A 27,658-nucleotide genomic window follows, 5' to 3' on the forward strand; every position below is an offset into this window, starting at 1 on the left:
GTGAGAGAGAGAGAGAGAGAGAGAGAGAGAGAGAGAGAGAGAGAGAGAGAGAGGTTTATTGCAACATACAGTATGTGTGTCCATTTTTGTGTCGCAGGTTACCTGAGGGGTATATACTCTTACATGTCAGCATGCTTTTCAGTTTAGGCCTTAGATTTTTTATGGAGCTTTAGATTAATTTAAAATTCTAACAAAATCTGTCTAGCTCTAAATTGATCATTAATATGATTTGCTTTGTAATATGATATGATACATTATGTTATTTAATGATGTCCATATTCAAATTCAAATTTAAAAGTTTTATGAAAATTGGCCTGAAAGTAGTGATTATATTGTCTCTAGGATATATAAATCTCCATTCACACATGTAACCAAGCACAAGTGATTCTTAAAACCGTCAAGTTAAAACAAAATATCTGTTTGTAAAATAAACATTGCTATGGTTTCAGCATGTTTGAACGCTCCTGTGTACAGTTATAATAAGTAGCTGGACCAAAGATTACATGTGTATCTAATATTCATAACAAGTACCTGAATTTATACTGTATGAGCACCAGCTAAAATGATTGCATTGTTTTTGGGGAGCATACAGTGTTTTGGGGAGCATACAGTGCAGTACAAAAGCCTGAGACCACTAATTAAAATGCTTCCATTTTGCATTCTTTTGTAATTTTATACAAACATTTAATTACAAATGATATTATCAGCATAACAATTTGAATGAATATGTTTAAATGACAAGTTTACAAGAATTTCTTTGAATATTCTCAACCTTTTTGTTTCCCAGAGAAAAAGCACATTTTCAATGTGGTCCCCAACTTTTGGACCCCACTGTATGTTTGTAAATTCAGCAGTCATTTGCCAACTGCCAAACAGGAATCGAGCACTTACTTATCGTTTTGAGGTGTATATGAATATTCTTCTAGGGATTGTGAATGATTCTGTATTATTAGCATGATAATTTATTTATTCTGCTGTATATTGTTGTATTTATTTTTGTGTTTATAAAAAGTTTAAATCTGACCTTGTTAAAGTAGAAGCCATTAAGAACTGCACTACAGTATTTTTGATAGCAGACTATTTTTAGCAATGTCTATTCATTAAGAATAAATTATACATTGATGTGTACCTTTGCTAATGTCACATTCAACACTGACATTTTAAAATACCTCTTAACTGATTTGTATGCATTGTTGATGTCTGAACTGCTGTTGTTTGTATATAGCCTGCTACAGTATATTAGTTTTCCACTGTCAGCACAGTGTATATTCCGTTATTAATATTTCATAGAGAATTTCCTTTTTTTTTTTTTTTTTTTTTACCTCTTCTGGAACATGTTATTCACCTGACCTCTGTGTGTAATTGTTTCCTTTAACTGTGAATTTCACACTTATTACATACTAAGCTTTTCAAATATTGTTTTGTCCTCATGTTGCACTGATGTTATGAACAACAAAGACAATCTAAATTTGCCAAGAAGCTTTTTGTTTTGGTATATATTTGCTGAATATTGCAAATGATGTTTGAAAATGTTTTATTATTAGAAAATGTTTTATTATTATTATTATTATTATTATTGTTATTATTATTACTCTTATTTTTATCTTGCATGAAAGTTCCATACAGTGTTGTTAAAGAGACAGCAAGCCATGTAGCTTTGTTTTCCAGAATTGTTTAAGAGAATCCATGTTTTATTTATTTATTTATTTTAATTGATTTAATCTGAATCTAAAAGCTAGAATTTTGTCAATTGGACCTGTTTCACCTTATGGTGTAAGAGCCTTTGTTGTTCTCTAGTTCACTTAACAGAAAGCACTATTGTCCGAAAAGGTTTTTGCAATATTTTGACAAGGGTCTGTCAGGTTTTTGTGTACTTTAAAAAAGCAGACATGGTAAAAGTGAATTAGTGAATGTTAGTAAACCCTTGCCCAACCATGTAACGAAATCCTTGGTAGTGGCTTCTTAGAGTATACTGCCCCTTACTGGTGAGTACAGTTCTCTGTACATTTGTATAATTTGCTTAATCCAGAGCTAAATTAGTGTAGAATGCAACCCTCGGCAATACATCTGTCACAGCAGTGTTTACTTTAGGTTAGTTGCTGTCAGTGTTGATCCTGCCAATAAATAAATAAATAAATCAGATGATTTGTTCTCATTACTCTAGTTCAATTCATGCACTCTCTCTAAATGCTAAATGCCATATACACCAGATATTTTAAAACTGTCATCTCAGCATGTAGATTAACTCAAGACGTTCCTGACATTTACAATGACTTTTTTTTTGGTGTAAAATAATGTGCATTTAGATACGGAGCTTCAACTGCAGAGCCCCAATATTTGTGCTTCAAGTTTTTCATGATTTCTAATGTTGTAAGATACTTTATGTCTCACTGTGCATGTAAAATTAAAGTTTAAGGGAAATAAAAAAATTTGGGTGAAAGCTGAATATTTGTGGATTTGTCTGCCTTCAAGTTTTTCTCTGCTTACCTTTCTTATCTCTATCATCTTCATTAATCCCCTCTACTGGACGCACTACCTGTACTCTAGAGCTCCTGCTCTGTGTGTCAGGACGGGTGCTACGAGGTGGTGGCTCTGATTTTTGCCTTTGATTTCCACCTTGATCATCTGACCTTAAGATTTTTTGTCAACGAAATTTAAAATTTTGTTTATCACGTAACATTCGTTTATATTCTTATTAACCGTATCACTTGGTGGCGCTGTTATGTGAACATTTGAAAAGACTGAGATCAAAGTAGACATCACAGCGGTTCTCTCTCTCTCTCTCTCTCTCTCTCTCTCTCTCTCTCTCTCTCTCTCTCTCTCTCTCTCTCTCTATTCAATTCAAAGTGGCTTTATTGGCATGACTGTAAAAAATACAATATTGCCACAGCAGAGGTTGTATAAAAACAGAACTACATATTAAGCTATAGTCTATTTAATCTATAATCTATTTAGTTTAACAATTTAACAAATATAAAAATAAATAATACAAATAAACACCCTCTCTCTCTAACTGTACCTTTTCTCAGTCCAAAACCTGTTTAATCAGCTGCCTTTAATGCTGAGGCTACATAGATGTAAATTTGTGCTGTAGGCTATAGCTAACATTGGATGATACAAATGTTAAAATAATAAAGACAAAATATTAACATTTTGAAAATCCATTCTTTTGATTTGATATATGATATTCATGAATGTAACACCAAAAGTTTGCGATTATAACCATTAGATGGTTACACTTTCCCTTACAATATATCAGAAATCGTCAGTCTGGTATTTTCTGTTGGCTGCAGAATAGATTATTTTAGTTGTTTTGGGTTAGCAAAATGGTCTGAATTGGTTTGCGAATTGTTGCTTATTCATTTGAAGTTTTCTACTTCAAATTATGTTTTTTCATTTGAACATAATCTACTTCAAAACACAGAGATTAAAAAGTTAGCTGCATTCGCCAGTCGTTTGCCAGTGACAAATATGTAAGTTCAGCTAACTCCTTGAGTTAGTTCAACACCTTCGTGTACAGCTTTTGAATGATTCTGTACAGCAGGTAACTACATTTTCTGACCAAAACAGTCTCAAAAGAGTACACAAAATCACAAAGTACCGAAAAGAATCATGACATACTCATACTGTGGTAGTACTATTGTACTCTTTGAAGTATCTTGGAGTGTAAATACCATAGGCCTAGGTTCTGTATATAAAATTATAAAAAAGTAATAAAGTACCAGTGTATATAAAGTACTATGGTACCAACTAATATTATCACTGTAACATGGTATTGGAATCACCACAGATGGTTACTTTTTTGAAAGCAAAGAAACCAACTAGTAATGTGAATGACACTATTTTTATAATGTAATTTATAATATTTACACACACTCACTGGCCACTTTATTAGGTATATCTGTAAATGTTCATGTTTCATCTACTTTTTCATGCGATTATCTAATTAGCCAATCGTGTGGCAGCAGTGTAATGTATAAAATCATTCAGAAATGGGTCAGGAGCTTCAGTTAATGTTCATATCAACCATCAGAATAGGGGAAAAATGTGTCATGATTTTTGGTGCCAGACGGGATAGTTTGAGTATATCTGCAACTGCTGATCACCTGGGATCTGCACTCGCAACAGTCTCTTGAGCGTATAAAGAATGGTGCTAAAAACAAAAAACAACCAGTGAGCGGCAGTTCTGTGGATAAAAACCACTTGTTGATGAGAGAGGTCAACAGAGAATGGCCAGACTGGTTGGAGCTGACAGAAAGGCTACAGTAACTCAGATAGCTGCTCTGTACAATTGTAGTGAGCAAAATATAATCTCTGAATGCACAACACATTTGAACCTTGAAGTGGATGGGCTCGTGGGTTCACCAGCAGGGGGACCGTACCGAGGAAAATACATGCAAGGGGATTAATTCGTGATGGCCAAACCCTGTGGAGCACAAATTCCAGTACAGATTAGTTAGTACCCGTAGTGGGTCTGGTGGGGAATTCGTCCTCTGAATTCACGGACCAGAGGGCTAGGGAAGAAAGACATCCAGGGAGCTTGAGATTAGTGGACTCTTCTGGGAGAAAGAGTGTATGTGTTCGCCTCAGTGAAGGAGAAGGGCGCTATGTGCAAGCTGAACACCCGATCAGCCGTTCTGCATTACCGAGTTCTACGTGCTCAGACCTGAGAAAACATGGGACGAGACCGACTCAACCCTTAGATTGTAGAATCTCATAAAGGTATTGGGAGCAGATGTCTGCTAGGGAGGTGCTGTTGGCAGTGCCCATGAGAATGCCATACTGCTCATAGAGTGTGCTCGAACCCGCAAGGGGGCGGACACGGCCTGGGTCTGATGGCGTAGGCCAGCCATGGCGTTGACGACCCAGTGGGAAAACTCTGTTGGAGACAGCGCCCCTTTCAGCTGTCTACCACAGCAAACAAAGAGCTGCTCAGAAAATCTAAAGCTCTGCATGCGGTCCACATAGGTACGCAAAGCATGCACAGGACACAGCAATGATAAGTCTGGGTCTGCCTCCTCCTGGGGCAGTTTCACTTGCAGATTCACATTCATCTCTGAGGGAGTCGTTGGAACATTAGGCACGTAGCTCAGTCAAGGTCTTAGGATGACGTGAGCATCTGCTGGACCGGACTCCAGGCAAGTGTCACTGACACAGAACGCTCGCAAGTCCCCAACCCTCTTGATGGAAGCGAGTGCAACCAGGAGGGCTGTCTTCAAGGAGAGGGCTCTAACCTCAACTGACTCCAGTAGCTCGAAGAGGGGTCTCTGAAGGCCCAAAAGGACCATGGAGAGATCCGTGAGGGGAACAGGCATGGCCTGGGAGAGTTCAGCCTCCAGGCACCTCTAAGGAAACTGATGATCAGGTCGTGCTTCCCTAAGGACTTGCCGTCCACTGCATTGTGGTGAATCGACATGGCGGCTACATAGACCTTCAAGGTGGAGGGGGACAGCTTCCCCTCCAGCCTCTCCTGCAGACATGAGAACACTGACCCGACTGCACATCTCTGTGGGTCTTCAGATCGGGAAGAACCCCAATTCGTGAACAAGCGCCACTTCGGGGCATAAAGATGCCTGTAAAGCTGTAGAGGGAGCTCTGGCTTGGTTGATCGTGTCTACGACAGCAGGTGGTTGGCCACTTGGATCTTCCGCAGCCCTTCCAAGGGCCAGACATGGAGGTTCCAGAGGCCTGGGCGCTGATCCCAGAGGGTGCCCCGTCCCTGAGAAAGAAGGTCCCTTCTCAGGGCAATTCGCCAGGGAGGTACTGTCGCGAGGAGCATGAGATCCAAGAACCAAGTCCGAGTGGGTCAATAGGGGGCCACTATGGTGACTTGTTCCTTGTCCTCCCTGGCCTTGCACAGCACTTGTGCAAGTAGGCTCACTGGGGGAAATGCGCATTTGCTCAGCCCCAGGGGCCAGCTGTGTGCCAGCGCATCTGTCCCAAGCGAAGCCTCTATTATGGAGTACCAGAGCGGGCAGGGTGAGGTCTCGTGGGAAGCAAACAGGGCCACCTGTGCTTTGCCAAACCGCTCCCAAATCAGCTGGACCACCTGGGGGTGGAGTCTCCACTCTCCACTGAACGTACCCTATCGCGACAGTGCGTCCGCTGCCGTGTTGAGGCTGCCCACGATATGAGTGGCATGTAGCGACCTGAGTCGCTGCTGACTCCAAAGGAGGAGATGGTGGGCAAGTTGTGACATGTGACCTATCTTGCCGACTTAAGTAAGCCACCGTTGTGGTGCAGTCTGAACGGATCAAGACGTGCTTTCCCTGGATCAGTGGTAGAGACCTCTGCGGGGAAAGAAGTACAGCCAACAACTCTAGGCAGCTGACGTGCCAACGTAGGCGCAGTCCTGTCCAGGCTGCAGAAAGAGGTGATGAAAACACGGTATGTGCCGCGGCACCATGCCCATCTCAGGACTCGAGTCTGAAGCCAGTGCTGAAGCGATCTCATACACATCAACCTGAGGAGCATGGCTACCGTTGAGGAAGTCATATGCCCCAGGAGCCTCTCGAACCACCGTAGTGGAACCGCTATGCCTTGTCTGAGCGAACTTAGGCAGTTCAGTGCTGGCTGCATGTGCTCACTTGTGAGGCGCACTGTCGTTAAGACTGAGTCAACTCAGCAAGAGATTTCCCTCCCGGCCCTCCCCCGGGGGATGGAGTGGTCCAGATACCAACTCCGTAGCGGCCATCTCACTCCTTGGTTTAATCATCTCAGGAATGCTTGGGAGCCTTCTGGGTCCCGGTGATGGTTCGTGAGATGGGGGCGTCAGCTTCCTGAGGGGAGCTCTACGCTGGGGCTGAGATTCCAGGGTTGAAGCGTTGCTGCCTGTTGTTTAGAAGCCACAGGGGGACGCCCTCGGCGAGTAGCCACAGGGGGACACGACTCTGCCATCGAGGGTAGTGAGAGCAGAGGAGTGAGGAAGCCGGTTCCCTCATTTTGGGAGGGATATGTAAATTCTGTCTGCCAATTTCTCATTGGCATTTTCTCAAGTTCAGAAGTAATTGAGGCCTTCAAGAAAGACCCCTAGTGTCACTGCATTCGACACGTAGAGTGAGCGACAGACAAGGAACTGCTGCTCACTGGATGTTTTCGTTTTTCACAAAATTGTCTATACACTCTAGAGATTGTTTTGCGTAAAAATCCCAGGAGATCAGTAGTTTCAGAAATACTCAAACCAGCCCGTTTGGCACCAACAATCATGCCACAGTCTAAATCACTAAGATCACATTTTGTCCCCATGCTGATGGTTGATGTGAATATTAACTGAAGCTCCTGACCCATATCTGCATGATTTTACACATTACAATGCTGCAACACGATTGACTGATTAGATAAGCACATGAATATATAGATGTGCAGGTGTAAAAAAAGTGGACGGTGAGTGTATATACTGTATATGTATGTATGCCAACATTTTTGAATAATGTACAGCTTTTGCTGTTATGGAAAGAAATTGTTACTTTTCACCAAAGTGGCATTCAACTGATCACAATGTATAGTAGGGCCATTAATAACGTGAAAATGTTCTATTACAGTTTGAAACAAAATGTCAGAACTTCTTAAACTACTTCAAAGAGTTCTCATCAAAACATCCTTCACGTGCAGCAATGACAGCTTTTCAGATCCTTGGCATTCTAGCTGTTATTTTGTCCAGAGACTCAGGTGACATTTCACCCCATGCTTCCTGTAGCACTTTACATAGATGTGTCTTGTCGGGTACTTCTCACACACCTTATAGTCTAGCTGATCCCACAAAAGCTCAATGGGGTTATGATCGAAAACACTATTTTCCACCCCTGAGTATTCTCTTTACTTTTGTACATGAAACTGGTGTTGAGCAGGTAGAATTTAATGAAGCTGTCAGCTGAGGACATGTGAGGTTTTTATTTCCCAAACTAGAGGCTCTGATGTACTTATTCTCTTGTTTAGTTGTACATCTGGCCTTCCACATCTCTGTCCTTGTTAGAGCCAGTTGTCCTTTGTCTTTGAAGACTGTAGTGTACACTTTTGTATGAAATCTTTTTAGCAATTTCAAGCATTGTATAGCCTTCTTCATTCCTCAAAACAATGACTGACTGACAAGTTTCTAGAGAAAGCTGTTTCTTTTCTTTGTCATTTTTGGCAAACTATTGCATACTGTGGTGACTCAAAAACAAACACGACGTAAAGTTTATTTAACGAACCAAATAGCTTTCAGCTGTGTTTGATATAATGGCAAATGATTTTCTAGTACCAAATTAGCAATTTAGCATGATTACTGTTATGCTGAGCAGGAAGGCAGATGAGGTCAGACGAGGGGTTTGGATCGAAGTGCGGTTAGGTTTTATTGTTTTAAAAATAACTAGACAACCACTGGAACAAATCAAACGTCCACAACGGGAAAATAAAACAAGAACATGAAAGACATAAAAGAACACAGGCTGGGGAAACATCCACGGGTGGCAAAGATAACAAGAACATACACATACCATCTACAAACCTAAGCAAACGACAAGGGATAGAGGAACAAACAGGGTTTAAATACACAGACACACTAATGACTAAACGACATACAGGTGAGAACAATGAAGTGCATGGGCAGTGATGAAGGCAGGGAACTATGGGAAATGTAGTGCATGACAATAGACAAGTGAAACACGGGGCGGACAACAAGGAAAACGTGACATGGAACATGATCAGTGAAATAGAAAACACGGGACAGACAACAAGGGATCGTGACAATTACTCAAGGATAAGGTGTTGGAGTGATGGCTGCTGGAAATGGGGCCTGTGTAGATTTGGTCAAAAAACACTTTTTTCAAATAGTGATGGTGTTGTTTTTTTTTACATCAGTAATGTCCTGACTATACTTTGTGATCAGTTGAATGCCACTTTGGTGAGATTATTATATGATACATTTTTGTACTTACTTTTTAATGTAGCTTCTAGTGTAATTACTTTCTCCAAAGTTTAGCTTTCTGCTTCGCTTAGCTTGGCTCATTTGTCTGTAAAGTAGTTGTTAGCTTAGCTTGCTTGATTTTTTGTTGTGAAAACATAAAGGTGACTAGTCATACAGTGAAATTAAAGACAACCTTTTAATATCAATCATGTTATTGGGGAGAGATGTGTAAAAGTATAAATGTTTATGTACTAGTATGCATATTGATTTGAGTGTGTTCAATAGTTAGACTGGGCATTGATTGTTTTAGATTACATTGACTAATTTAACTGTACATTACACCCTAATTGTCGACACTCCGTATGCTTTAATTTAAATATATTATTTGTTTTGTAGTCAATGGGATAACTTTTACCCAGCCTTCTCCCTCTTTTTTGCCCACCACAGTTTATATCACTCTCTGGTACAGTGTTTGGATGCCATCTGATGACCAATGTAAAATCTGGTTCCTGAAACAAAACCCGTTGTACTGATTTACAAGTAGTACAACCTTCATAAACAAGAAAAAAGACTGGATTCATAGATAACAAATCATCCAGAGGGAATTTGTGAAGCACATGTAATGTTTGAGCATTTGCCTTTTATTTATTTATTTATTTGGCTCAGCAGAACACTGAGAGGTGCAGCCATAGTGCATTATGTCACTGAGTAATAGCACGAACTGCACAGATGAGTCGCTCTCCAGTCCCCTAACCCACTCTTCCAACTCCCTGAGTCAATGAGCACATTTAGCAAGTAAGAAAACAGAGCCAGGACGTTCTGTCGGCACCTGGAGCAATAAGGGACAGGAACAGGAAGGTCAAATGCTGTACAACATGGATCATTTTCCTCTTTTATCCTTTTTACCCTCTCATAAAAACCCTGCCCCTCCACTCTATTTTCAGATCACATGAGCAGAAGTCATTTTATATTCTGTCTACATAGAGATGCAAAGGAATGTGCCAGTTAAGCAAAACTTCCAGCATTTGTATGCAAGAATGAAGCTTATGTATATCCAGAGATGTGGTTGCTTGTGAGCTATCTGGAGTGTATAGCAGAGAATGGAATTCTTGATGAGGTCATATAAATAAAGCTTGTGTATATACAATGTTTTATTATTGATTTTTCCAGCATGACCATACACTCTTATAGTTGATGTTTAAAAGTGGATGATGTTGTCTAAATTTGCATTTGTCTAAAAACATGTTTTGATAAACATTTTGATAGCCAGCTTTATTTCACAGCTTCCAACCAATGCATATTTGAGCAGAATTGCCTAGGTTTTTTCATATGTTTTACATAGTTGATATGTATAAGAAAATTTTATCAATTATGCAATAAGGTATTTAAGACATAAGGAGCAGTAGAGTTAGATTTAATGGACACAATGCATTAAATACACTGTGGATTCGGTTGACAAGTTTATTTTTTTCCTGTGTTGACCTCATATTTCTTAATGAAAAAGGAAGTTTAGAAGGGACACTGTGCAGGATCAGGCATGAACTATGATTTGCTACTTGATAGTTGCATGTGGTATAAGGGGGAGGGACATGCTCATTATAGAGAGCATTTGATTGAACAAAAATGTTGCTGTTGCGGCTTTCCTTCTTCTGGGGGAAAGCCACTCGAGCCCCCCCACGGCAGCATTCTACCTATGGGTACAAGGCCAAACCGGCTGGGGCTGGAGGCGATTTGGGGAGTTCAATGGGCACGGTCTCGCCGGGTAATTCCCCACGGATCTCATTTTCCCCAGCATGCTCGTCTGCCCCCATCGAGTTCCGAGAAGAGACCAGCTCATCTCATGGCCAGCTTAACTTCTCTTTCGGGGATCGTTAGCAGGATGAGTCCTCGAGCGCTGCATCGGCGAGCGCACTGGGGATGTCGGAAGGCGAGGCATCGACTGGGCTGCCACCTTCGTGTCTGCCCGGCCAGTCTGAGGCCGATGCAGAGCTGATCGTCATGCTTGCCCGGGCCGCCATGAGTGTCAGGTTGGACTGGAACCTTCCACCCTCCCCTGAGCCCTCGCAGCTAGATGATTGGTTCCTAGATTCGGGGTGCCGCTCACAGCCGCACCACACCTACAACCATGGCCAGCCGGTTGTGTTGAGTCTCGAGGATGGCCCAAGAGGCCTTCCTCCTCTGTCGCTAACCCAAACTATGCAAGGAATGCAGAGCAAGTTAAGTACTGCAAGTTAAGTACTTTGAGGTTCTCCTCAGCGGAGCCATCTCGGGACAAAGCAGCGCTCCTTGACATGGCATTGCCTGCGAGGCCCCACCCCCAGGTATGTCAGACGTGTTCGTCCCCTTAATGGCCCTCACCTGGAGATCGCTAGCACTTTCCAACCCATTGCGGTGGCTGGCAAGGACCATCCGACTTGGCAACGCGATTCATCAGTTCATCAGGCGCTTGGCCCAGTTCAGCGGTCTGTGGTCAGTGTCCGCTTCACGAGAACGCCACCACCCTGCATGCAGAGAATGCGACCCTTCTGCTCAAGGGCGCAATAGAGCCTGTACCTCTAGCTGAGATGAGTCAAGGGTTCTTCAGTCCTTACTTCATCGTGCCAAAGAAAGGCGGTGGGTTGAGGCAAATCTTGGACCTGCAAGTTCTGAACCATGCCACATACTCCCGTTCAAGATGCTGATGCAGAAATGCATTTTGGCTTGCGTCCGGCATCAAGATTGGTTTGCGGCATTAGACCTGAAGGGTGCGTACTTTCATGTCTCGGTTTTACAACCGACCCTTCCTATGGTTTGCTTTCGACAGCCGGGCGTATCAGTACAAGGTCCTCCCCTTCAGCCTGTCCCTGTCTCCTTGTGTCTTCATGAAGGTCACAGAGCATCTCTTTTCTTGGCATGTAGTTAGACTCAGTCTCGTTGATAGCGCACCTCACCAACGAGCATACGCAGTCGGTGCTGAACTGCCTGAAGTCATTCAAGCAGAGGACAGCGGTTCCACTGAAACACTTTCAGAGGCTCCTGGGGCATATGGCATCCTCTGCGGTGGTCACGCCGCTCGGGTTGATGCATATTAGACCGCTTCAGCACTGGCTTTAGACTCGATTTTTTGCAAGCAGGTGTACCCCTACAGAAGGTGTCCAGACATGTCCTGGTCACCACAGACACCTCTAATTCGGGCTGGGGCACTGTGTGCAATGCGCACGCAGCCGCTGGCTCCTGTACAGGACCAACTACCTAGAGTTGCTGGCTGTACTGCTCACCCTACAGAAGCTATTGCCATTGATCCGGGGCAAGCATGTGTTGGTCCGGTCAGACAAAACAGCGACAGTAGTGTATATAAATTGCCAAGGCTGCGTACGCTCTCTTCGCATGTCGCAGCTCGCCCGCCATCTCCTCCTCTGCTTTCAGCAACTGCTGAGGTCGCTGCAGGCCACTCACATCCCAGGCAGCCTCAATGCCACAGCGGACGTGCTATCGTGGCAGGCAATGCTCAGCAGAGAGTGGAGTCTCCACCCCCAAGTCGTCCAGCTGATTTGTCGATTCGGCAAAGCACAGGTAGACCGGTTCACTTCCTGGGAATCCTCCCACTGCCCTCTCTAGTGTTCCCTGAGAGGAGCCCCCCTTGGGACAGATGCGCTGGCACACAGCTAGCCCCCGGAGTCTGTGCAAATATGGGCTGTAAAAATAGTGAGGCTACTTGCACAGACCCTGTGCAAGGTCAGGAAGGACGAGAAATGAGTCACCCTCGTGGCCCCATATTGGCCCACACAGACTTGGTTCTCGGACCTCATGCTCCTCACGACAGCACCACCTTGGCAAATTCCCCTAGAGGGACCTCCTCTCTCAGGGAAGGAGGTGGTGTTATTCCCGAGCCGAAGACCCCCAGAGATGTGCAGTCAGATCAGTGCTTTCCTTCCTGCAGGAGATGCTGGAGGGACGGCTGTCCCCCTCCACCTTGAAGGTATATGTGGCCAACATAGCTACCCACCACGGCACAGTGGAAGGGAACATTGTCTCCAAACAGAGGCTCTCCAATTCTCATTGGCCTTTTCTCAAAGATTAGAGGTGTTTGGGGCTCTCAAGGGCAACCCCTAGTGTCACTACATCAACAAAATGTTTTTAAATCAGGTAATTGAATTTGCCAATGTTTCGGAGTACATTAGAATACAGATGACCTCAAAGCCACATAAATCTATTTTGATTTCACGGGGTCTTTAAATAATTTCCAATTGGGCAAACTTTGGCAAGAGACAAGTTTTCAGTGCGAATAGATTTTGACTGATGCATTTAATCTGTTTTATGGATTCTGAGGTGCAGACATGGAGGAATGTGAAATATGATTCTACAAGACCATAGCATACAGGGTTCAAATGAGGTTTAGAACTCCGTTCCAGCACATTTGTATATTTTTTCATTTTATTTTTAGTTTTCAGACATGCAGCAAGGCAGCGATCAATCCCTAAGGGTCTTCATGAATATTCATCTCCTAGTTTTTATGAGAAGAGGTGTGCAAATGCAAAAGAATAACTATTATGCATGTACATTTTCAGAATCTTTAAGATATATAACTGCAATGCATTGCAAATGCCTATTGTAGTATTTGGGGCTGTAAATGTCACATAGCTCACATTTTACTTTACATTTGTGATGAAATGCATAATATTTATTTTCTTTCAGTACACAGTTAGGCCACAGCTGAATGTGAGACCTGCATTATACTATAACAGTGCAAATTCATTGAACAAATTAATTGAACATGATGGAATAGGGTTAAAGGGATAGTTCACCAAAAAGAAATGGGGACTGTCATTCAGCCTAACATCTCATTTTTGTTCCATTAAAAAATAAAGTAAGTCATACAGGTTTGTAAAAATACAGGGGTGAGTAAAGGATGACAGAATGTAAATGTTTGGGTGAATATCCATTTGATAAAATATTTTTATTTATTACTTTATTACTCTATGTATTACTGATAACATCAACCTCTTTTTAATTTATCACATGTTCATAAATGCAAAATGAGGCACTTGTTAGAATGACCATGATAAAAGAAAGGAAGGAACATCAAGGGATTGAGAGCAATGTGTGTGAATGATGAAAGGCATGGTGCGTTTCTCAGGGCTAGTACGCTTCAGAGAACACTGCTCCCACATAGGGAGTGGTGTTCTTTGGCAAGCTGTAAATCTAGGACATCTACTCGGCTGTCCGGCAAAAGCACATACCGAATACATGCACATGCACATTTAAACAATCTCAGCTCCATGGACAGACAGCAAATGCATATATGAAGGGCCAGGGGGCCCAAACATGGAGGCCTGTATCCATGGATACTGTACATTTCGCTCTCTCATTCTAGCTGGTGGGTTAAGAACATTCTCTGGCGAGGGAAGGGCAGTAAAGCACAAGACACTACTCATTAGACGGATGTCAGCAGGCATAAAAACTGCAAATGTTGATGAATGTAAGAATGATATAATAAAATTCAAGGAAGCTTAAGGCAAAACCAAGCAAATGTAGTGACTACCAACTAAACATTTTCAGCTTCTGAATGTTCATGTACCCTTAAATCAACCCCATTTGCCAAATTACTGGCAACTGCCATCCCCCATCAGACATTTTTGCATTAATTAAAAAGCAAATACATTTTCCTCTATCCTCCAAGACATGGGTTATGGTTTTGTTACAACCAGGATGTAATCGTACACATAAACAACGGTGAGCGCAATTTGTTGGTTGCGGTTTGGGGTTAGGATTAGGATTAGAGTGTATTGAGTTAATATGCATTCCTGTTTACTTAATTACCTAATTTACAAATAAATATACTACTCTCTTTTGACGTCACTCTGTGGACATTTTATATGGAAACTAGAGCCCACACATGCCCAATTGCCCATACTTTAAAAATAACAAATTTACTCCTTTCAAGAGGTCCTTTCAATTTTTACCACACACACAGGATTGTGGAATATCATAGGAATATCACGTTGCATTCAAAAAACAAACCAAATGAAGACATCTTGGCAGACAGAGTGTTATGCAACCATTGGATTCGAACATGCCTTGACGCCTTCCTACCTCCATATACTGCCAGCCAAAGGCAGCATTTTTCAGCTTTCAGACACAGCCGAAGTGTATCAAAGGATATGATCTATTCACACCAACTAGACTGAGCACAGGTGGCTGTTGGATATTATAATAGCAAATGTTTTGTGTTAATGGGCACAAGAACAACCACCTGAAAGACTGAGCTATAGCATTGAGGATGCTACAGTAATTGCCTCATTGGAACCGTGAGCATGGGCTGTGAAACACTGATATCATCTCTATAAGGGAAAATGACAATGAGAAATTTACTTTTATTGTCTTTTTCTCCCCTTACAACTTCCCACCACCCCATTGCTCTTTTGGAGACAGTCAAAAAAGAGAGAATTCATGTTTTTTCATGCATAACATAACATATATGTACACACTAAAGCGTACACAATCTGTGTGGTGATTTTTAAACCAGAACACAGACCAGATTTTGATAATGCTAATGTCGGAAAACTTATACTGACTTTCTTTGCTGACCTAGAAATGTGTTTGCATTTACAAACAGCATATAAATGTGCAGGCAGGAGCAAGTGGATACAGATAGGGAGCGATGTAGAGATTTATATGACTGATCTCATAAGACATGTCTAATGATAGATTCTGACAGCAGATCCCTTTTAACTACATGCTGGACTTGCAAAGGTAACTAGACATGTTTCTTGCATTGGATGAATTGAACCAAGCTGATGGGCACATGCAGAACACAGTGGGTACTACCAGAGAACAGGAAGTAATGCAGTTACATTTACAGTAGTGAACCTTGTGACTGACCTTGTGTTTGCTCAGCTTTCTTTCCTGGATAATCTAACAACTGTTCATCCTGATCCATGACTCATCAAATACATTATAGTGCTGCTGATGGTAAAAATGTGAGCTGACCCTCCTCTTGTATCTGTCAGATACTGTGTTAAAAATCAACTGTTTTGTTCACTTTATCCATCGTCCAAATTAAAAATATGTAGGGAGAGACAGGAGGTGCAGGCGTCAAGGTAAAATAACTAATGTTCTCTTATTGCCTCTCTGCATGCTCTGAGGTTGAGACTAATTTAATTAGCAGAGCTGAGCCGTAGGCTTTCGACACAGGCCTTGAAGTGAGGGCAGTAGAATTTGTGTTGGAATGATTGCCCACAACCAACATGATCCCAGTCATGAGAAAGCTAGGAAATCCTAGCTAGGAAAATATTGTACTTATGCCAAGTTCTGTAATTTTGGCTAATGCATATTTTGTTTGTGCAGGTATTTCAATACATTTGCTGCCTACACTGTAAATATGAAAATGTGCCGTTGTTTCTATTTCCAGAGCTATTTCTACCTGATGTGACCCTTAAAATTACCTTTGTTGGTGTAACAAATGGTAGGTTTATTAACTATTCTTAATATACTGTAAGTGCTTACAGTGACCAAAAACTATTTTGATACTTAATCGCACTGAAAAGTGTATGAATATCATTGCATTAGAAACAAAATATTAAACCAAATAGCATCTGCAAACTAATAATGCTAGACCTTTGTTTTTTTTGTTTTTTTAATTGTTTGTGTTTTGCAGTACTTTTAACCAACTGGTAATTTGGTATGTATAAACTCTGTTCCCCTCAAGTTCACACAGATGTCTAAGATGTCAACCACAGGTGTAGATAATCACATTAACTTTTGACATGTTCCACTAAGTTTAACATCCAGAAAGTGTTCAAATACATTTTGTCTTCATTTTGAACACTATAACCTAACAAACTTTTTGTGAAATATTTTGCTTGAAAAGTGTGCTTGTGTTACCTTTCTTTAAAATACATTCCATCTGGTTGGATATTTTGTTATCTAATACAATTACTTATATTTAATATAGTGTGTATTAAGTGTCCAAATACTTTTAAAAGCCACAGTTTAGGTACAGTACACTCTGATAATGCTTTAGCATTACTCTGTTGTTTATGTGAATACAAATGTATAAACTAGAATACATCTCCAACATATATGAGAGAAATCCCACAGAGGCTTCAGCTTTGATCAGTTATATGGTTCAACTGGTTTATAATCTCCTCACAAATCTATAGACTGATTCTGATGTGCTGTTGACAGTGTGGTGGAGAGTGAGTGTTTAAGAGATGCTAATTACTCATGTAATGTTCAACTCTCTTCTGTAGTGGAGTCTGGCTACACCTTCACTATCCAACAACAACCTTACAAGGCATTACCACATACTGTTTATTACACAAATTGTTTGTTATTACAGTGATATTGGGGGTAAATTAACATTACAGCTCTCTGGGATACTGGATTCTGACTAGTTAATTGTGGCATTTTGCCGTCAAATATTTTTTATAATGACTGCTGAACTAATTTACATTTGTCCTGCAGGCAAACAATTCCATGCTGTTCTATGCTGGTTTCGTGTCTCCCATATCACTATGCAGTCTGTTTCTTCTTACATAATTAAATAGTTTTGGCTCAAAACAATATTTCATGTCCATTTATTTATAAAAAATTTTGGTAAGTAGCTGTGTAATAAGCAGGATATAGTCAGAAAGTCATAATCGCAACATAAAGCTTTCTATTTTGCGCTGGGGTCCTGATCACTCTTGTCTGGATTTATTAAAGCAATATTACATGAGCAAGAGTGCTGTATGGCCTTATATTAGCACGGCTGTGATTCGGCCATAGGTAATCACCGCCATGCTGATATAGGGTCATGCAGCACGACTGCAAATGCGATAGTGCTTACATTCAACAGTTAAACTAACAAGTACATAAAAAAATAGGAAAAACGAAGGACCGACACAAAAAACGCACTTGTGGATGGAATTACTTTCTTACGCCATGATCAGGATCTGCTGTTGCTAGTTCATAAAATGTGCACAAGCCTCTGTTACTTGTTCAAAATGTAACCTTTGAACTAGTAACAATGGCTAGGGCTGTTTCTTAAAAGTTATTGGAGAAAATAAGGATGTGTGTGTGTGTGTGTTTTATGAGAGTGAGCGATAGAGCGTGTGTGATTACCTGCATCTATCGCAACTCCCAAGCAGAGATGAACAGTAAAGCTATAGCTGTTTATCTCAGATGTTGTATAGTGTTAGTCAGATTGCTGAAGATAATTTCATTTTGGTATAATACATCCTATTTTCTCTGTGTAAAAATAGCCATCCGAGTGGGGGTATTCCTTCCTATTCCGTGATTGCCAGTGGCAGTGCGCAAAAATCATTCACAACAGAAACCGAGCTCCCCTTCGCTATATTGAATGTATATTTACATCTCCCCCCAAAAGTGGACACTCCGATATTCAATAGGATGAGGTTAGCATATGTGTGTTTTCTCAGCCTTATGTTGTTAGTTTAACTGTATTTCCCAGATGTAGTATAGTAATAATTTGAGTGATCTTGGACTGAGAGGAAACTACAATGACTTCAAAGAAACCGCTGGCTGACTGACAACTTCAACTCAACTTTTTTGTCGCAATCTGCTGGCTAAAATCCTTAATGTCACAGGGATAAATGAAAAGACACATCTTCCTTATTAACACATATGCGCTGCTCTTATACTTTAATTTAGAACACCACAAACAGAGTGAAACAAACAATAAAGCGTCTGAGTAGCGTCTGGGAACTAACTTTTGTATATTTTGCTATAATGACAAACTGAGTGTAGATAATTCTTTTCTTTTTTTGGCATTGGTAGCTTAGCGACAACAATTCTGCTGAATAATTTTGACTGTGATTTTAAAAGGCTCAATACAGAAACTGACAGTAGCTAGCAACCAATGGAAATGCAGTACTTTTAAATAATGAACATATTATTTAATGTAACTTGTGCAGACATGTCAATGGCTATATTTTGCTTCTATATATTGGAAAATATCTTCATTTGTGTTGCCCCTCCTGCACATCCTCTCAGGGGGGGGAGGGGGGATGCAATTAACGTGAATAGTGTCTGACACTGACATTCTGCACAACAGCAGTAGACCATTCACAAGTTCACTGGTATTATTTAGTCCTGGAGTGCATTAAGGTACACAGATTTGGAGTGCTGTCCATAATGGAGGGGCTCGAGCTCGAAAAAGTCAATTTTAATAATAATTGTAATAGGAGGAATGCTGGAAGAATCGTCAATGCTGTGAGAGAAACAGCTGCTTATATATTCTTGGGGTATGATTGGCAGGCCAAGATGGTTAAGCTCCTCCAGAACTTGTGTTTTATTATACCATTGTGTGTCTTCCAACTAAACTTAAAGAATAGGTCAGATGCAAATTAATTCTGATTGACTTGCCTCAAAATGACCCAATTCTTCACTAGGTGGCCAACATTTAAATGGAGTTTATTAAGTTAAGTCTATGAGTCATCACATATTAACTGAGCAAACAGTACATTATATTCCTCTAAAAGCTCACACACATCAGCCACAAAGAGCTTTCTAAAATGGTCTCAAAACTCTTATGGTGTGCCAAGGAGAATAATACAAGAGGAAGGAAAGCATTACACATGCAATGTGTTTAAAGAGCCCACTGCACTCTCTGAGAAACATTGATATCAGTAAATCATTGTGAAATTTGGTTGGAACAAAAACTGAGGGAAGAAGTGGGTTAACTCTGTTTATAAGCCAAGCAAATTGCCTCTGGCACAGAACAGATTTTTCTGCCTTCAATGTTGCAATTTTGGAAGCTCTAATGAGTTGGTTGGAACATATACAATTTCATACATTTTTATCAAAAACTACTTGTTTTAATTAGATGTAAGAAATAGTTTTATCCTTCTGAAACCTTTAGATGCATCTCATCTGAGCTATCTCTTTGATTTAGATCCCACTACTTGGAATGCTGCTACAATGCTCATTCAAGCTTCATACATGTCTTACAAAGTTAGTGAGGTCCATTTTCAGTGGTCTGCTTGCTTGCAAGGGTGTATGCGTTGGGGTGTACAAATACTGTAGTTCTTGTGCCATCTGTGTCAGTGCATCTCCCAGCAGCCAAGTTCTCATACACAATTAATGACTCTTTAAATCATGTGACTATTGTACAGTAAAAAGCCCTCCATTACATGCTCTCTTTTTTAATGATTAGGGAACTGTTGCCATGGCAACTCTTTTCACCCTTTCACTCTCACAGTGCCTTGACATATCATGTTAACCTGTCACTCCTTTCAAACTTTGTTGACCTCTAACCTCATTGGACCTAGCCTGGTGGAACTGGTTTCTCTTCATGGTAACAAAGATGTTGGGCTGGTCCATGTAACAGCATCAAATGTGATTCACTTTCCCAGGTGACACCCCCGTCACTTGGCCATATCAACCTCCCTCAGTCACCCCTGTTGCCTTGCTATTTCACTGTGGAAGGAAATTGTTGGCTTTGTTGAAATTATTCTTTTTTTATTCTCCACAAATGTGATATTCTTTTGGAATTTTATTCAGCCAATAATGACCCAAACACCATTTAGTAATTTTTAAAAAAAAATTATTTGACTGATCAGAAAGCATCTGATCCCACCGATTTGTAATCTGACTGGGAATCATAGCTATTACTAATGTAACTTATGTCAACATGTGCTCTTTCAATTGTGCACCTACTTTCTCTCATACATGCATAATGCCTCCATTGGCCAGTTTTTGTACATTCACTGCTTTGGCTTACTATCCAACATTTAGCACTTCCTCCTGCCAAAATTCTGAAATACCAACGTATTCAAAAAACTGTTATGCTACTGATCCCTAACAATTTTAATATGGAACTGAAGCATAATTACTATACACATACTGATAACATTTTAGGAACACCTGTACATCTACAGTGCTTAATCATGCGATTATCTGATCAGCCAATCATGTGGCAGCAGTGAAATGCATAAAATTATGCAGATATGGGTCATGAGCTTCAGTTAATGTTCACATCAACCATCAGAATGGGGAAAAATTTGATCTCTGTGATTTTGACCATGTCACGATTGTTGGTGCCAGATGGGCTGGTTTGAGTATTTCTGTATTTGCTGATCTCCTGGGATTTTCACACACAAGTTTACTCAGAATGATGATCAAATAAAAAAAATTCATTGAGCGGCAGTTCTGCAGACGGAAATGCCTTGTTAATGAGAGAGGTCAACAGAGAATGGTCAGACTGGTTTGAGCTGACAGAAAGGCTTTGTAAAACTCAGATAACCACTCTGTACTATTGTAGTGAGCAGAATAGCATCTCAGAATGCACTACATATTGATCCTTGAGGCAGATGGCCACAATGGCAGAAGACCACGTCTGGCACTTTATAAGTATTGAGTGAGTGTAATTCCTTATCATTTTGTGTGTATTTATTTCAAGTGGGTTCTGCTGGTCTGTATACACTTACTGTTTTGTACCCCCTCCCTGTGAGCTTGCACAGTGATTTTAATCTGTAGTGTTATACGTTTCTGGGATCTGACACAGAGCTTGGCTGAAAGGTTGATGGCCAACCCAGGCTGTTGTCACATCAGTTGGCACCCTATTGTATTTTAACACTAGCACACGGGATGTTCCTAGAGAACAGTGATTGGTTTAGGCAGCTTCTCCAAATGGATGCTGACAAATACTTATTCGGACTGTATATCACATGTTCATTTTTGTGTAAACCATCCTTTTATCTTGGACTTCTTTGGGTTCAATGTGAACACTCACCCTTGAAAACATTCACCCTTCATCTTGCCAAATATGACATGGCACTCTTGCATATCATTAAAGAAAAATAAGCACTCTATGGCAGATAAGAATGGGTACAACTCTATCCTTAATCAGCTATACTATTTTATTTGCAGTCACCACACATGACATCATTAAATATCAGTCAGTCTCCCATTTTGATTAACTAATACTAAGAATCTTTTGAGCCATTATGGTTAAAGGAATGCAGATCTTGCTTGCATATGTTCCACTGTTTGACTAGTGATAATTTTGGATGTAATTATTTCACAGTTCATTCAGTCAGGTACACAGACTGAAAGAAAGTCAACAACTGTTTGTGTCAATGATAAATACTGCACTTTATCTAAACCAACTGAATTATGTGTTTTACCATGCTGATGAACCCTTCCCCCAGACCCTTCCATTTTAGCTTCACCAACTTAATCAAGACTGCAAGGCTGCACCCAAAAGGAAAGCATTCCGTTTTGATGACAGTCAATGGGGATGTAGGCTAGTTGGCATGGAAACCAAGTTATTGGGTTAAATTACGCTTGGCTAGTTATGCTTTTAACACAACAACAACTTGATCAGGGACCTTTCAGCATTCTCCAGGGCAACTGCTTTATAAATTTCTATTAGCATGCTAATATAACTGTATTTCAAATTATTGTAAGTAACTAGTGTAACTGCAAAAAATTAGTCTCAGAGATAAAAAAAAAAAAAAAAAACAACCTGTGGCATACCTTTGAAAAAAAACACAAGGCATTGCATGAAAGCTTGCAGCTGTTCCACTGCTGATAAAACAAGTAAATCTTCAGTTGAAGCCTTCATTCAGCAAAGTGGGTGACCGTGTAAAAGTTTGCCTCACGGCTCTTTCAAGTGAATATAGTACTTTCTAGAGCTTTATATACAGTAAATATTTCTCCAGTATTTAAGATGAAATGTTGATGGGTCATTCTTCATTTGCAGTGACAAATTGTTATGAATGGAGGCAGCGAAGCAGATGAGGAGATGCGGATCCAAAAGCAGTTTAAACTTTATTAGAAAAATAAACAAGGCTGGTACACAAAACACGGGAACAAAGGAAAAACCCTCAATGGGGAAATAAAACAAAACTACAACACGGGCAGGGAACACATACCAGGCTAACAACAACATTCAATGAACGACAAGGAGTGAACAAAAAGCAGGGCTTAAATACACAGTGAGTGATGACTGAATAAGACAAAGACAAAGAACAAAATGGCAGTGATGATGGCAGGTGGATTCTGGGAAGTGTAGTTCTTTAACAATGACAAGTGAACACAAAGGCTAACAAAGAGACTAAGGGGCTACACAAGGGACAAAAGTGAAAACTAAGGAATGCAAAGGTGACAAAAATGGCAGACAGAGGGCAACAGTGAAACAAGACAAGGAATTCCTAACATAGCCCCCCCTCAAGGATCAGATTCCAGACGATCAAAATAACATAAAACAAAACAAAAAATGGGAAGAACAAATGTCCATTGACTGGGGGGGGGAAGCTTGTGGTGGGCAGACAGACCAAGGGGAGCAACGAAGGGCAGACAGGCAGTCCAGGGGGCCACGAGGGGCAGACAGACAGTCCAGGGGGCAACGAGGGGCAGACAGGCAGTCCAGGGGGAAACGAGGGGCAGACAGGCAGTCCAGGGGGCAACGAGGGGCAGACAGGCAGTCCAGGGGGCAACGAGGGGCAGACAGGCAGTCCAGGGGGCACAAAGGGCAGGCAGGAAGTCCAGGGGGGCACAAAGGGCAGGCAGGAAGTCCAAGAGGCAACGAGGGGCAGACAGACAGTCCAGGGGGCAACGAGGGGCAGATAGACAGTCCAGGGGGCACAGAAGGCAGGCAGGAAGTCCAAGGGGGCACAGAGGGCAGACGAGGGCTCTGGCTCGCTGACCGTACCTGGTGTGGGCTCTGGCTCGCTGGCCGTGGCAGGCGTGGGCTCTGGCTCGCTGGCCGTGGCAGGCGTGGGCTGGGGAGCAGAAGCCTTTCCTCTTCTCCTCCTCCGCCGGGCAGACGAAGTGGACCGTGCAGGCTCACTGACCAAGGCAGGCGTGAAGGGACGAACCACGGGCGAGTGGAGGGTTATTACTGTGGGAGGAGTGGCAGAGTTCTCCTCGATGGCGGCCACAGTTAACGGTGACGCGCAGACCAGCAGAGTCTCCTCGATGAACTCGTGGAGCGTCCAGCCGCGCGTCATCGGTGGTAACCGCTCCTGGAGCGCACAATTCAGGTTAGCCCGAAAAAACGCCACTAGGGCGGAGTCAGGGAAGTCGGTGGCATTCGCAATCGCGAGGAAATCGTGGATGTGGTCCTCCACCGGACGGTTTCCCTGCATGAGTCTGAGCAGACGGCAGCTTGCTCGTAAAACCGCTGGATCCATGTTGGGTCATTCGTTCTGTTATGAATGGAGGCAGCGAAGCAGACGAGGAGATGCGGATCCAAAAGCAGTTTAAACTTTATTAGAAAAATAAACAAGGCGGGTACACAAAACACAGGCAGGGAACACATACCAGGCTAACAACAACATTCAACGAACGACAAGGAGTGAACAAAAAGCAGGGCTTAAATACACAGTGAGTGATGACTGAATAAGACACAGGTGAGAACAATGAACAAAATGGCAGTGATGATGGCAGGTGGATTCTGGGAAGTGTAGTTCTTTAACAATGACAAGTGAACACGAAGGCTAACAAAGAGACTAAGGGGCTACACAAGGGACAAAAGTGAAAACTAAGGAATGCAAAGGTGACAAAAATAGCAGACAGAGAGCAACAGTGAAACAAGACAAGGAATTCCTAACACAAATGGTGTCCCTCTACTTTGGAACAACCGAAATCAACTTTAAATACCAATAAATCGTAACATGTTTGCACATTTTAATTCTGTAGGGTGAAAGCAATTTGCACATTGGAAACAATGGAAATCACCCCTTTAAGAAGAGGGAACTATGGACAAATTCCTATATGTAAAGAACATTATAGGGGATGGTTGATCTGAGGAGAGCATGTTGACTTCATTCTTTCTAAAGAAAAATATATTTTTTTCATACATGTCATGTGTCACACTTTAGAAGTGTATGTGGTGTAACAATCGTAACTTGCAGATTTGATAGATTTTATTCTACATTTTGATAAATATAATTGTATTAACATTTCCAAAATGTCTCCTGACCTTTAAATTATCATGATGGCAGACTCTATTTTAGAAAAGTACAGATTTGTGCAAATGTGTCTGTGGTGTTACTGTCTTTCACTGTCAACATTGGCTCCATAGTATCTCCACAGGCAATGTACAGACACATGGGCGTAATGCAAGTTGTCTGTGGTGTTACATTAAATTGTATCCAACATTTCTTTCTCTCAGAGCCAATTAATCTTATTATTTGACGTTTTCAAATCTTAAAGTGATTTTAACCTTTTAGAACAAACACTATAAAGTTACTACAGTTCATTTGTCATGTATTTTTTCCATTTAAGTTCAAATAATGAAACAACCATTCTCCCTTGACAGAAATAGGGTCTAAGCAGAAAAATTCCACACTTCTGCATACTTCCTACAAAATCGGAGAATGAATGGGTGTAACATAATTTAGAACAAAATATTGGCAAAAAGAAGATTTTTGAGTTTGGACGAACTTTCAGGAAAACTTCTTACCAGCTGCAAAACACCTTCTTAGGAGCTCAGCCTACTTTGAGTCTAATAATTCATTCCTGTTCACCGAGTTCAGTTGGTTAAGATCAGTCATCGTGAGCATTTGCGAGTTACAGTATTAGGGAGCTGGTGAACATTTATCTACATCTGTACGATCGTTCACGTAGAGGCATTTTCCAAGAACATGTCATGCATTTATATTTTTAATTAGTCTACAAAAGTAATCAGATCTACTTAAGTACCATGAAGTGCACATTAACTCTTTTGATTCATATGTGTGTGCTGCTTCACTCAACTGCCTTCTGCAACTGCAGCAGAAATAAACCTTGTGTAAAATGTCATGTGAACATTTAGATTTATTTATTTGATATATTATTAGTGCAAATATCTTAATTTTCATGAGAATGTTTGTATTGTTTTTTTGTAAATAGTATCTGAAACACCTAAAAATAATATCAATTTGCATTATCTTGTTTTAGAAGCAACACTGCTTAAGATATTTTAGCATTTTTCAGCGCATGTATTTTTAAGATTTGTATTTTGTCTTACTGTACAGACTGATTTTTTTATAGTCAAAAAGTGGAAAAAAATCTACCAGTGCTGAAGAAGTAATCCAAAGTATTAGAATACGCTACTGACCTTGAGTAATCTAATGGAATACGTTACAAATGACATTTTACAGCATGTATTCTGTAATCTGTAGTGGAATACGTTTCAAAAGTAACCATCCCAACCCTGTCTACCTCTCCTGGGTCAAAAATGACCCGAGCACAATAGGAAGGTTAAATTAATAAGAAGCATTTTTACAAATTCTTCCTCTCCTTTGCCACTCCAATTGAAGAATGACCATGAGACAAAATTTTCTCAACACTCACCTATCTCTCTCTCTCTCTCTCTCTCTCTCTCTCACACACACACACACACACACACACACACACACATTCGCAGAGAAACGCAAACGTAAATCTTAGGATGATTAAGAAACGCACATTATTTTCAGTACGGCTTTTAAGCAATAACCGAGTGGGATGAAACCCCCTGATGTGATTCTCCAAAATGCGCTGTTTGTTAAGGGTAAAACCTGGTAGGTTGTCTCTTTAAATCAACGCTGCAGCGGTGATGTGCCCGCGAGCTCTGACGGTTACAACCATTTCCACCTCTGCAGTGGGGAGTCTCAATACCGCGCGCGCTAAACAGCGCCTCTCACGGCACAAATGACATTCAGTTTTCACACACCCTCTCTCCTACCGCGTGGTATATCCCACGTTAAAGTGAAAACTTATCAATAGCCTTCTGTGGGTGTACCAAGGATTCGACCCGTGATATTTTTGGGAATGTGTTTGCTTTCTCCCCCTCATATAGCCTAATATTGCTTCGATAGACCTGTTACTTTTCATCCATAGAGATGGAAAATTTTACTATTCTCGCTCGTCAGCTCTATCAGATAATGGGACCTAGAGGTGGGGTACGACACCAGTTGCTCTCTTTAAAATAGGTAAGGATATATGCAGTAAATGTTACGTTTTAATATAGTAAATTGGAAACGCATATTACATAATCTCGTTCCGTTGCTGTGTGAAGTAATATTCACAGAATACGCATTCAGCTGCCAACGTTCATATATAAACATTTGCCGATGGAAGTCTTCTGTGTGCCATTTTGGCATAAGGTAAGGGGTGTTGGCTTCGTTTATCTGGCTGAGATGAACCGTTCATCAGGCTCTCAAATCGCAGGAAGACTATATTTTAAATAATATGTAGTCTGCCTACGTCATCAAGAGGTCACCCTACCTTTTTTTTCTGATGCTCGTGCTTTAAAAATTTGCACCAACGATATTTCCAAAGGCTTACGACACGGCAAGCGCGTGAAGAAGGAGCGCACGTGCCCAACGGAGATCGCCGCAAATGACTGAAGTTCGTTGATTCTGCTCTGACTTTTATCGTTCGCTGAGGAATGCTTCGTAGTGATATTCGTTTTGTTTTTCTCCTTGGATGTTTCAGGAGCTGAGCACCGCAGCCTCGTGCTGGAGAATGAACCCCCCATCCCACCGCTTGTCGGACCGCGCGCCAGATGGCAACATCACAGCTCTCTGTGATACTTCATTGAAACTATTGCACTAAAGCTGGACCCTAACTTTGCAGATCAGATGGTGAGTGACTGATGAACTCCAGAGTACCTCATTTATGTCCATTTTGTCAAGACAAAACTTCATAGGTCAGAAAACTCTCTTCCAGCCAGAAACATTTTCAGTGATGATATATCCCATTTGTTTGTCTTTTTAATGTTAGTGTCAAGCGGGCGTTTATGGTGGGCATCAACATTGATCTCGGACAGTTGACAGGATGTATTCCACGAATTTAAAGCGATGCCTCACAATGGCATCA

At 41.2% G+C, this 27,658-nt stretch overlaps 1 protein-coding gene across 2 annotated transcripts in view; it reads left to right on the forward strand.

Annotated features, from left to right (window-relative positions):
• Nucleotides 1–26,445: 26,445 nt before the first annotated feature.
• adgra1a (adhesion G protein-coupled receptor A1a) overlaps nucleotides 26,446–27,658 on the forward strand; it is a 30,649-nt gene continuing 29,436 nt past the window's right edge. Inside the window, exons 1-2 of one of the 2 annotated variants that reach the window (XM_052103055.1) lie at nucleotides 26,446–26,769; nucleotides 27,275–27,423. In XM_052103055.1, coding sequence (XP_051959015.1) covers nucleotides 27,421–27,423 — 3 coding nt within the window. In that variant the 5' untranslated portion in view covers nucleotides 26,446–26,769; nucleotides 27,275–27,420. Of the gene's footprint in view, nucleotides 26,770–27,048; nucleotides 27,188–27,274; nucleotides 27,424–27,658 lie in introns of those variants that run through there. The other variant, XM_052103054.1, reaches the window with a different exon arrangement.

Source organism: Xyrauchen texanus, chromosome 33 (genome assembly GCF_025860055.1).
Source record: "Xyrauchen texanus isolate HMW12.3.18 chromosome 33, RBS_HiC_50CHRs, whole genome shotgun sequence".
NCBI classification, from domain to species: domain Eukaryota; kingdom Metazoa; phylum Chordata; class Actinopteri; order Cypriniformes; family Catostomidae; genus Xyrauchen; species Xyrauchen texanus.